Source organism: Pipistrellus kuhlii, unplaced genomic scaffold (assembly GCF_014108245.1).
Source record: "Pipistrellus kuhlii isolate mPipKuh1 unplaced genomic scaffold, mPipKuh1.p scaffold_m20_p_2, whole genome shotgun sequence".
Classification (NCBI taxonomy): domain Eukaryota; kingdom Metazoa; phylum Chordata; class Mammalia; order Chiroptera; family Vespertilionidae; genus Pipistrellus; species Pipistrellus kuhlii.
The window spans coordinates 19625469-19638225 of record NW_023425515.1 but is presented as its reverse complement, the minus strand read 5'-3'; the positions used below and the strand labels follow the sequence as shown (position 1 = coordinate 19638225).

The 12757-nt window shown below is 35.8% G+C and overlaps 1 protein-coding gene across 4 annotated transcripts in view; it reads left to right on the top strand.

The window, feature by feature from the left end:
* IFT80 (intraflagellar transport 80) overlaps window positions 1-12757 on the top strand; it is a 95382-nt gene that overhangs the window by 59714 nt on the left and 22911 nt on the right. For all 4 annotated transcript variants that reach the window (XM_045583642.1, XM_036447319.2, XM_045583644.1 and 1 more), the window contains 2 exons: window positions 6243-6361; window positions 8503-8577. In XM_045583642.1, the coding sequence (XP_045439598.1) occupies window positions 6243-6361; window positions 8503-8577 (194 nt within the window). The remainder of the gene's footprint in view (window positions 1-6242; window positions 6362-8502; window positions 8578-12757) is intronic.

The following is a 12757-nucleotide window of genomic DNA, read 5'->3' as shown; positions in this document are numbered from 1 at the left end:
TCAACCTGCTTCTCTTCACATTAGTTTACTTATACAGATTATAGGATTATCTTTGTTAATAATATTTAAATTAAGTTTATAAAAATTTAGTCACATTAGATATATTTTAACTATATTATTAGTGATCCTTTTCATGACATTAAGGTAAGAACCCTTCACTGAAATAGAGCTTGAGTGCCCATAGTTACTGAGGTTCTGGGGTTGAGGCAGGGATAGTGAAACTGGAAGCATTTAGAGGAAGTGTAGATATAGCTGAGGAAGGGAGGAGACAGCTATGACAGGTTAGATTTAATTCCTGGACCTGACCCAAAGGCAGGCCTAACCTTCTCGTCAGAATCCCGATTACATAATTTAATTTATATATAGTTGTATGAGTTTGTTTAACCGCATTAATTTTTTTCCTATTAAGAATTACCTAAGACAAGCCAAATTGGGAAAATAATAGGAAGTCTTTATTGGTTGTTAGGAAGAAAACAGGTAATTCTGGAGTGAAATACTTTGTAAGTTAAGACAGAAAGGTTGAGATGTGGAATGGGAGGCAAAGGGAAATAATTTATAGGTAGAGAATGTCAGAGAAAGGGGTTCTCTATTCAATTGTAAGCCTCTTACCCAGTACCATATTTCACTTGTCTTTATCTCCCCTATGGGGCCTAGCCCAGTGCCTTGCATATAAATAATAAGCATTCCATAAATATCTTTAAAGTTAATTGACAAAAGGGAGGAGGAAGAGGCCAAAGACAATGGGCCAATGGCAAAGCCTCTGCCAAAGAAAGGGTAACTCTACCTTCCTCCTCTTCCTCCTGTCTGTAACTTCCTCCTTCAGTACTCACAGTTCAGATTGTTATAAATACTATAACAATTTGGAAGCATATATCTTATGATTTCTTGAACAGATCTGTTCAAATATACTTTAGCCTCATTACCCAGATTTTAAAATTTGGATAATATGGTCACCAAAGTAATAGTGATTTGGTATATGCTAATTTTTCTTTGTTTTTTATTTTTTTATTTTTAAATTTTAAACTTCATAGTATGGAGAATTTAAAACATACAAAAGTAAACAGAGTAGTATAATGAATCTCTATGTACTTATCACCCAGCCAACATGATCAACCCATGATCAAACCTGCCCCATTCATGTCCATATCTATTTTCTCCCCCTAGAAGTGACTCATCACTTTTGCTATAGTCTGTCTTAGAAGCAAGCTACTACTAGGTCCAGTCCACACACAGTGGAGAGACTTACAGGAGGATGTGAATACTAGGAGATGAGGATCATTAAGAGCCACCTTACAAGTTACCTAACCACACATACATACCCTTATTCACAATTTGGCTTGTCTTAGGTAATTCTTAATAGGAAAAAAATTAATGAGGTTAAACAAATTCATACAACGATATATAAATAAAATAATGCAAAGATAATCCCAAAGATAATATATGTGTAACTCAGAAATGCACTGTTCAACTAATGCAGCTATTCCATATGCCATGGAAAATAAACCCTCCCTCCCTAAAAAGAGATAATGCAGATTCTTCCAGTCATTTCATTCAGCTCCAATCTCTGGTCTAGAAACCTATAAAAGTGAATTTTAATTATTCTTTTCCCCCTCCCCATATTTCCAAATTACAGTGACAAGGGGAAAACAGGAGAGCTTCCGTGAAAACATATGGGAAAAGGGGAGAAGAGAAATCAACTGTGATTGCCAGGTCCATAGCTAAAATGCAGCCAGCCAGTAATATCCTGAGAACCCGAGACCCCTTTTTCTTAGCAATAGAGTTAGTTGCCTAGTTAATTTGGCAATTCTAGTTTATCTTTCTGGGACAGACTCTCACTTGGAAGAATTCTCTTTCTAGGAACTGTTCATTTTAGTAGCCCACTTAATTAATAACTTTCAGCCCCTAATGAAAGAAATTGGGGATTGATTGATTGGTTGTTTGATTTACTTATTTATAATTCCAACAACCTGCACAATAATATTCAGAGAACCCTAATAGAACCCCATTATAATGCAAATTCTTTTTCTTCCTCCACTCCCTCCTCCTCTTCAGTAACCATCAGCTTGTTCTCTATATCTGTGGGCCTGTTTGTTTCATTTTGTTTATTCATTTGTTTTGTTTTAGATTTCACATATAACTAAATCATAAAGCATTTATCTTTCTTTATCTGATGTATTTCACTTAGCATTATTCTCTAGGTCTCTCCATGTTGTTACAAATGGCAATATTCTATGGAGAGTCCTAGTGTGTGTGTGTGTGTGTGATCTCTGAATATATGATCTCTGAATGCATAATAATCTGGTCACTCAGTGTATATCCTATATAATAAAAAGCTAATATGCAAATTGTCCCCTCGACCAGGAGTTTGACCAGCAGGCAGACTGGCCAACGGCCCATGTACTCTCCCCCCTGGCCAGGCTGGCTGGACCCCACCCATGCACAAATTCATGCACCAGGCCTCTAATATATACATATACACACTGAGTGGCCAGATTATTATGCGTTCAGAGATCATAATAATCCGGCCACTCAGTGTATATAGAAAACATCATCTTTATCCATTCATCTACTGATGGACACTAGGTTGTGTTTATATCTTGGCAATTGTAACTAATGCTAAAGTTAACATAAGGATGCATATATCCTTTCAAATGAATGTTTTTGGTTTTTTTGCATAAATACCCAGAGCTAGAAATAGCCCACTTGATTTTATTGTGAGGTGGGATCACGGATTTCCATAAGGACTGATTACTCACAACTTTTTGTTTGCCTAGTTTAGAATTTTACAATTTCTTTATATATATATTTTATTGATTTCAGAGAAGGGAGAGAGATAGAAACATCCCTGATTGGCTGCCCCCTACTGGCGGGGATCAACACAGGCATGTGCCCTGGATCGGAAACGAACCTGAGACCCTTTAGTCTGCAGGCCGATGCTCTATCCATTGAGCCAAACCGGCTAGGGCTAGAATTTTATAATTTCATTAGAAAGTTAGTAGACTGTTGGTTGGTTTGTGTTTTGTTGACTCAGAAACCAGAGATTATGTTGAGTCATTAATTCTTGAATTAAGACCTTCACCTGGCAGCAGGCTACATTGCCCTTCCTGAATTTCTGTTCCTCTGCTTTTGTGTGACCTGGTAACCTTGAGAGAGAAAGTTCCTTAATCTGCTCCTTGCCTCCAGTGGAGACTTCTTTCCAAAAGGGATAATTGATGGCTTTGTTAGGAGGAAGTTTCTGGAAGGCAGAGGTACAAAAAGAGAGATAACTCTCTTCGATGTTTCTAGCTCTTCACCCCTCTCCCTTCCTCTCTGTGGAAAATCAAGAAGAGAGATAAGGCATTTCTCAGGTCTCTGGCTTACCTCTTTCCTGCCACTCTTAATTTAGCATAGGGCACTGCTTTGATTTTTAATAGTTGCAGAAGTTCAACATTATTTGATTCTTAGTTTTATCTTCTGTAAAGGTAAGAGTTAATAATAGAGTGCTATTGAGAATTAAATGTGATAATGTATGTAAAACAAAAATAAATGGTAGCTATTTCTATAATTATAGCTAATTATATGATAATGTGGGTATTTTGTAAACGAAAAAACAGAGTTTTTGGACTTACGTCAATCTGAGGACATAAATGTTGTGGTTAGGTACAAGTATTAGGTAATACAAGTATCAAAAGGATAATCCTGAATCTTTCCAGAATTGAACAGAATAATGGATGCAATTTTAAATTCTCTCAGGATATTTTTGATGTGGGGTTTGCTATAGATTTGAAATTTAAATGGCAGTTATCACTGTATCTTTAGTTTTGGGATATTTTATTCCTGTTTGGTTCTGATGTTTCAGATTCACAAAGAAGAGAATTCCTCCATGTAGAGCTTTAAGGCAAATATGAATTTTAAGAAATCTGTATATAATTTGAATAACAGCAGAGACCTACACAATCAGGTTTTTAAATATTGAATGTTCCAAAACCTATATAAAGAGCCAGTTAGTTTCAATGGGTATTATATTGCTGTAAAGAAACTATCATATAATGTCCTTGAAAAACTTTTCTTTCACTCCATTAGCTTTAAAATGTTTCCAGCAAGGATGCCATTTTGGGCTTTTTAAAATGTCTCTGGGAGCTCAGACTTCTGGTGAAGCTGGTGTCCTAAGTTCTCACTTGGAAAGAATAGATATACCTTTGGCTCCAAAGACATCAATAATATATGAAAAAATATTTTTAAAAAAGATTTATCTTGACTCAAAAACAAGATAAACATCTCTGTGGACCAGAAATGGAACAAAAGGCGGAGTATAAAGTGAAGTCTTAGACCGCTTGACTCGGGCCCAGCAGCAGTGAGGAGAGTGGCTCCTGCTGGCTGGTGGAACCGCAGGTGCTTGCCTGAGCGAGGCCTCTATTTGAAAACAGAGAGAGCGGGGAGAGGTCTGCGGGGCAGCTCTCTTCTCCCCTTTATGAAGGAAGACCTTTAAAACAGAAGATCTGAACAGGGACTCACAGGGTCACCACCTGTAGTTACGACTTGCTCAGTGCTAGGGGCCTATTTATTTAGACCTAGAGTTGTGCAGCACTCATCTGTGGCCTTCAGACAAACATCGGCCTTTTCACCGAAAGCACTCTTCACATTTCTAAGTAAAAACCAGCCGATCCCTGAGGCCAGTGTTTCTCCTACAGTCTTCTCAAAGAAAGGTGTTTTTCTTGTTTATACCAAATATTACTGGGTCCAGAGGTCGAGGTAGGTGTCTTCTTTACCCCTCACTTCTGATTCCAGACCACAGTAACTTGTTCCTCCCTAAGGAACTCCAGCTCCTTTGAAAACTTGCCATCAGATGCCCCTCCCCACCCCCCCTTTTTTTTTTACTTTATCAGTAGTTGAAAAAACACACACAACCCAATAAGTCATAGTTTCACAGTTGAAAAAGTTGCACATTACAATATTTTACAATTCATTGTATATTCACCAGGTTCTCATTTCGTAAAGGGCTTGTAATATAAATTGAATAGAAGGGAAAACCTCAAAGTTGATTACTTTGACACTAAGTTTTACACAGAACACTAAGAACCACAAAAAGCTTAGGTTCTACAGAAAATACAGACCAAATTCCATTCATGATTAAAAAATCCAATTAGAAACATCTTAAAAAACAACATCACCAAATTCCACAACATGATTAACAGATTTCAAATTAACAGCAGTATAAAACTTTTTTTTTTTTTTTTAAATATATTTTATTGATTTTTATACAGAGAGAAAGGGAGAGAAAGAGATAGAGAGTTAGAAACATCGACGAGAGAGAGTCATCGATCAGCTGCCTCTTGCACACCCCCTACTGGGGATATGCCCGCAACCAAGGTACATGCCCTTGACCGGAATCGAACCCGGGACCCTTCAGTCCCCAAGCTGACGCTCTATCCATTGAGCCAAACCGGTCCCGGCATAAAACTTTTTTTAAATAAACAATTTTGTGTAGCTGAGAATATAACAAAAAGTTAAAGCATGATTTTCAAACAGTTGATTGTTTCTTGCTAGAATGTGTTTAAAATTAGGTTTTACTTTCTTTAAACTTGCTCTCTTCCCCACCCCAAGACTGATCCCCTTTTTGTAGTTATTTCCCTACTCATTGAAGAGGGAAGCAAACCTAGTCATTTTCTTTACCAGTAGTCCTGGCTGATGCTCCATCTAATGAGCGAGAACTGCTAGGGCTAGAACTTAAATTTTAAAGTAAAATCTAACCCTAAAAAGATATATTAATACCGTTTGGGGCAGAAATTATACCGGGTAGGGCAAAAGTAGGTTTACAGTTGTAAGTACACAAAACACAGAGTTTATTCTTATATTATTATTTATTATTGTATTATATCCCATATGAACAACTGTAAACCTACTTTTGTCCCAACCTGTGTACTTTCTTTCCAACTACTGTATGCCATACTCCTTTGACTATGTTATAGCATTTTCACCTTATTGCTCCATTGCTACATCATTCAGATTGGCTTGCATGTTAGGAATCTCTATATATCTTTTTCTGTTTATTTCTAAGAAGTTTTTTATATCTATAATTTTGTTGGCTGATTTTATACCCAAATATGTCATCTTATCCCAGTTACTTTTGAAATCTTTTTTATGTGATTGGACAGTTATGAGAGCATTGAATTTTTTTGTTTTTATAAAATCTTGCTAACTTACCTAATAAAAGTTTTATATATTTTAATGTTGTTTGTTGGTATTTCCTTTTTCCTTTTTAGGTGCGAAATGTTCTTAATGATGCAGTGGATTTACTGGAATTCCGTGACAGAGTCATTAAAGCATCTTTGAACTATGCCCACTTAGTTGTTTCAACGTCTCTTCAATGTTATGTGTTCTCGTAAGCATCTTGCATTTCTTAAAAATCCAGTTTTGTCTGTGATGAGGATTTATTTTTAATCTTTCACATCAAGTTCCTTTCCTGAACTTAATCCCAAACAAGAGTGAAAAAAGTGAGCCGAGAGCAGTGAAAGTTGATCTAATAAAGTTTGTGAATCAAAGGTTAATACTCACTTTCAAAATACTTCTCTGAAATCATGTTTGCTCTTACTTTCCTCACAGTACTAAGGAATTTAGTATAATTTGATTTCAAAGCACAGAAAAGAATAGAAGCAGCTGATAAATGATGCAAAAAGGAACATCCTAACCACTGGACAGCTAGCAGCCTGACAACAGACTGAAATATATTCATTTAGTAAGGACATTAGGAGCTATTTAGGCTTAACCTCATAGCCTGTGGTAATCACGTTTATATTGATGATCCAGAGCTGTCCAGAAATAATGAAAGCAAATATTATTTGGTATACTTTGTATTAGAAAGCAGGGAATGATTCCACACTTCCAAGACTTGACCTAAACATACTTGGTATTCAAAATAGTAACTCAGTATGTGCTAATAAATGTTAAACAACTAAATTTTTGCCTTGATTTGCATTGTTCCTGATTTCTATGATGTAAATACTTATACTGTGGCCAATTTCAAGCTATCAATGTAGTGTCTGAAAGCAGAATTGAGAAGAAGTACATTATAACATTATATGGTTAGAGTCTAATAATTGAATACAAAACTGAGGATAGAGATTATATATCTTATTCATCATTTACATGCCCAGTTACCTACTAGCACAGTGTCCAACATGTAGTAGGTACTTAATAAGTAATAAATAAATGAATTGAAAAACATGAAAAATAGTGTTGTCTTGGTATCCTCATGCCTAGTAATACATAATGCAAACTAATACATTTACTTATTTAATTAGCCATTGTTATAACTGTGTATTAATATTTCTCACTCACTATGTATAAATTTGCTATAAGTGAGAATCTACAACTTGGTATAATAGCCAAGTCTGGAGTAATGAAATGAGAGAAGCAAAGGAGAGAGCATTAAGAAACATTTTAAACTGTGAAGCAGCCAATTATTTGGAGACAGGTTTTACAGGCTGTAAATGTTCTGTCCACTCATCTCTATCATTGAATCATATTACACTATAAAAGCCAAAGGAGATATTTGTTCATTTATGTATCCATTTATTTAATAAGTATTTATATAATATTTTACAGTTTACAGAATGCTTCACAAACATCTGTTTAGGCGACCTGCATGAGAAATAAATCATGCTTATCATGTTCTTGTTACATATTATAAATGTTTGTTCAGTATTCGCTATATAATAGGCACTTAGCTAAATACTTGGGTAAGTTGTCATTACCTTCATTTTACAAATAAGGAAACTGATGCTTAGGGGATTAAGCTTATTAAAATCATATGGCTGCTGAAACTGGTTTGGCTCAGTGGATAGAGCATCGGCCTGTGGACTGAAGTGTCCCAGGTTTGATTCCGGTCAAGGGCATGTACCTTGGTTGCAGGCACATCCCCAATAGGGGGTATGCAGGAGGCAGCTGATCGATGTTTCTCTCTCATCGATGTTTCTAACTCTCTATCCCTCTCTCTTCCTCTCTGTAAAAAATCAATAAAATATATTTAAAATCATATGGCTGACAGGTGGTGAAACCTGTCAGATTTCTAATCTTGTTCTGTTTAGGCATAAACCCATCCCCTTTACACTATGCCACGCTGCTACTGTTTTTCAGATGAGAAACATTAAATGAGTTGCCCAAATCACAGAGCTAATAAATGAACTTTACTTGGACATACACTTTGGATTCCTCAATTCATTTATTGTGATTCCTACAATAAACTTTCATTAAATGCTTCTTGGGTGCTATTTATTGTGATTCCTACAATGAACTTTCATTAAATGCTTCCTGGGTGCTAGGTTTAGGGACAGAGTCTCTGTGTTCTGCTGAGGGATACTGAAATTAAGTGAATAATTTTAGAACAGTGTGCCAATCGCTGTAATAGGAATATATACAAAGTTATTGTGAAACTAAAAATACTTAAAATGAATACCAATCTCCATATTAGAAAGTATTCTGTATTGTATATGTTAATAAATTTCTATTTAATTTGTCTTGCAGTACAAAGAACTGGAATACACCACTTATATTTGATCTCAAAGAAGGAACTGTTAGTTTGATTCTGCAAGCAGAAAGGTAATTTGTTTATCATCTTTGACTACTGAATTTTGGGTTAAATTTTTTCAAATCACAGCAAAGCATTCTTTAAAGCATGCCATTTACAGAATGGTACAGTAGTCATTAGGTATCAATCTGTTTCTACTATTTTTTTTTTTAACCATCTTAGATCAATGGTTCTGAAACATTTTGGTCTCTGAACTTGCTTACATACATAAAATATGGAGGGTTATATGAGGGTTATAGGTATTACCATTTACTATAGTATGAGAAATTAAAATTGAGACAAAAGTTAATTTAAAATGATGAGAATAAACTCAGAAGTAAATATCAGAGTAATGACATGAGAAAATGAGAGTGAAACTGGCAAATCACTATGGAATTGTTTTGACCTCAAGGTCCCTCTGTTTTCTATTCTGTTTTGTTTTTTTTAAATATATTTTTTATTAATTTTAGAGGGGAAGGAAGAATGAGAGACAGAGATAAAAACATCAATGATGAGAGATCAATGATTGATTGGCTGCCTCCTGCAAACCCCCTACAGGGGATCAAGCCTACATCCCAGGCATTTGACCTTGACTGGAATCAAACCCAGGACCCTTCAGTCTGCTGGCAGACACTTTATCCACTGAGCCAAACCGGTTAGGGCTCTGTTTTTATTTTTAAATATTGGTTGAAACTCATTAATTTTATAAACCACTACTTGGCTGTGACCTGAAGTTTAAAAAATGATATCCTCTGCAGTGTATATAGAACAAAGAAACTCCAGACCCATTAACTGGAGTAACGATAGAATAGCTATTACTCAGGAATCCACACTTCTCCATGAAAACTATCAGTCTTTCAAATACGGTGATACCTTGCTGAATCACAGGTCAAACTTAGAAAACAACAGCCATTAAAACCTGGAATAAAGTTTGAAAATGGAATAGACAATTACCTAAAACAGCTAGCTATGAAAATATTTTCGCAAAACCATGTATTTTATTCCTTATCCCTTTACTCACCACCTAAGCAGCTCTTAATAGTGTTTATTATCAGGTTTCCCAGCCCACAGCATTTTATAAATAGCAAACCAGAAGAGGAGTGGTGCTGGTGGGCTGTTAGAGGCTGGCACAGGGACAGGAAGAAAAGTGACTGGCTGGCAAGGGAGCATAGAGAGAACTTAAAGCACAGAACTGTGGAGCTGAGTGGCATCGTTATTTTGATGCACCAGCAGATTCACATGAGTCAAAGCTATCAGTTAACTAGTTACTAAAGAGTATGATCATCATATTGATGACTTTGATTGATCAAGGAAATAAATGTGTCAGGTTTGTATCATCTGTTTAATGAAATTGAATACACGATTTGTTTATTTAGTTATAAATTTTAAAAATAAAAAGACATCTTTGCTAACTTAAAAGGCAAGATGTTAGCTGTCCAAAAAACATGTCTGACACTTTTTTACTCAAACAATTCCAAACAAATTTATTTATACATTATTTATAAATATGTAATTTTTTTAAATTTTAATTTTTAAGTTTTTTTATTTTTTTGTTTTTTACAGAGAGGAAAGGAGAGGGATAGAGAGTTAGAAACATCAAAGAGAGAGTCATCGATCAGCTGCCTCTTGCACAACTCCTACTGGGGTTGTGCCCGCAACCCAGGTACATGCCCTTGACCGGAATCGAACCTGGAACCTTTTAGTCTGCAGCTGATGCTCTATCCACTGAGCCAAACCGGTTTCGGCTAAATATGTAATTTTTAAATATGCTCTTAGTAAAGGCATGTATCCATGGAATCAACTGTTAGGTAATATTTTACTTATTGCCTATTGCTGGTCTTATTTGTACATTGAGATATGTTTGCCCCTTGAAACTGTTTACTTACAAGGAGATATAAAGAAGAGAAAATACTTTTATTTATTTGTTTGTTTATTTATTTAAATCTTCACCTGAGGATAATGTGGGGGGTTTTAATTGGTTTTTAGAGAGAGAGGAAAAAAGAGAGAGAGAAACATCGATGTGTCAAACATTGATCGGTTGCCTCTGGTAAGTGCCCAACCAACTGGGGATTCAATCCACAACCTTTTAGTGTAAGGGACGATGCTCCAACCAACTGAGCCACCTGTCCAGGGCAACAAAATGCTTTTAGTTCTGAGACTAAGAAAGAATATACACTAATACATTAGGTCACCTTGCAACATTAGCAAATAAAAGTCAAACCTTTAATTAAGTAAAGTACACTCTAATAATCAAGTATTAATTTAATTAAAATGTATATTTTGGGCTTGTTTATTGTTACTAACTTTTCATTATTTTTGTATTTATTTCCTATTTGTTTCCATAGCAAGAATGAATAATTAGCAATTCCCGAGTCAAGAAATAGTTCTGAAACAAGAATATTAAAACCTTGAACATAAGATTTTTAAAGTAATAATGTGTTCAGTATTGAAGAAATAGACACTCCAATTTAGCATTAGTAGGAGTGTAAATCAATGCAACCTTTCAAAGGGCCCTTTAACAATATTAAAATTTTAACAGTATAAGACCTTTGATCCAATAATTGCATTTTTAGAAGTTGTACTAAGGAAATTAATACAGTAGATGTACAGAGATGTGTATAGACTCTAGACATTCTTTAAAACAGTAAGTAATTTGAAATAAAAGTCCATCAGGAATGAGTTTACTAAGTAAAGTTATGGTATATCCATAATTTATTTGTTATAAGTTATCTTTCTGGAGATATGATTGTAAGAGATCTTTTGATTTCCCCGTATTGTTTGAATTGGGGTGTGTTGGGGTTTTTTTTTTTTTTTTGCAATATTTATAAATTTTCAAAGAAAAAAATAGCAGCCATAAGATGTTTACATTTAAAAAATATATATATATATTTTATTGATTTTGTACGGAGAGGAAGGGAGAGAGACAGAGAGTCAGAAACATCGATGAGAGAGAGTCATCGATCAGCTGCCTCCTGCACACCCCCTACTGGGGATATGCCCGCAACCAAGGCACATGCCCTTGACCGGAATCGAACCTGGGACCCCTCAGTCCCCAAGCCGACGCTCTATCCATTGAGCCAAACCAGTCCCAGCTACATTTTGATTTAATAAAAAATTAGCTACACAGAACCCCTATACCTTGAATATAATTATCAACACAGCAAATGAACCCTAGTCCCTGCTATTTAAAAATATGTTCTGATATGAATAAATTTACCAATGGCCATCATACTATTTTAAAGTCAAAGCATCTAATTTTGATAAATGCTGGCCCTAATGTTAATTTTTTTAAATTATGTTTTTATTTATTTTTAAAAAGAGAGGGCGAGGGATAAAGAGATAGGAACATTGGCGAGAGAGGAACATCATTGATTGACTGCCTGCTGCATGCACCCCTATTGGGGATTAAGCTTACAAGCCAGACATGTGTCCTGACTGGGAATTGAACCAGCAACCTCCTAGTTCCTGGGTCAGTGCTCAACCACTGAGCAACACTGGCCAGGCCCTACTGTTGATTTTGAGTCATTTGCACTGTTTTGGACTTTAACCAATATTTAATCTTTGTCTTTAACATAATCATTAATTGTGAAATCTGTTTGTGTTAATGTTGTTTCATGATTCAACTAGCATTGGGCATTAAAATCACTGAATGTAAATTGTGAGATTTTCTTATTGCCTTTGTATAGAGATGCTTCTTTAGGAAAGGAAAGGAATCGCAAGTATAATGTAAAAGGGGTCAAACTTTTAGTATATAAGGTAGTATTTGTGGGCATTTTCATTTTACTTCTCCCACCTCCATTAAAAAACAAGAATCTAGAAACAAAACAACCAGTGTTGACTTTCCAAGTTGTTTGTATATTTCATTTTGAATATACCTATGTACTTAATTGTAAGGTTTAGGTTTTTCCAAAGGATAAACTATTGTCTAGTATAAAAATACTAGAGCCCGGTGCACGAAATTTGTGCAGGAAGGCAAGGGTATCCCTCAGCCCCGGCCTGCACCCTCTCACAATCCAGGACATTCCCCTCGCAATCTGGGACTGCTGGCTCCTAGCGGCTCACCTGCCTGCCTGCCTGATTTCCCCTAACCACTCTGCCTGCCTGTCTGATCACCCCTAACCACTCGATGCCTGCCTGATCACTCTTAACTGCTTACCTGCCTGCCTGATTACCCCTAACCGCCTCTGCTTCAGCCCCCGTGACTTCGTCCAG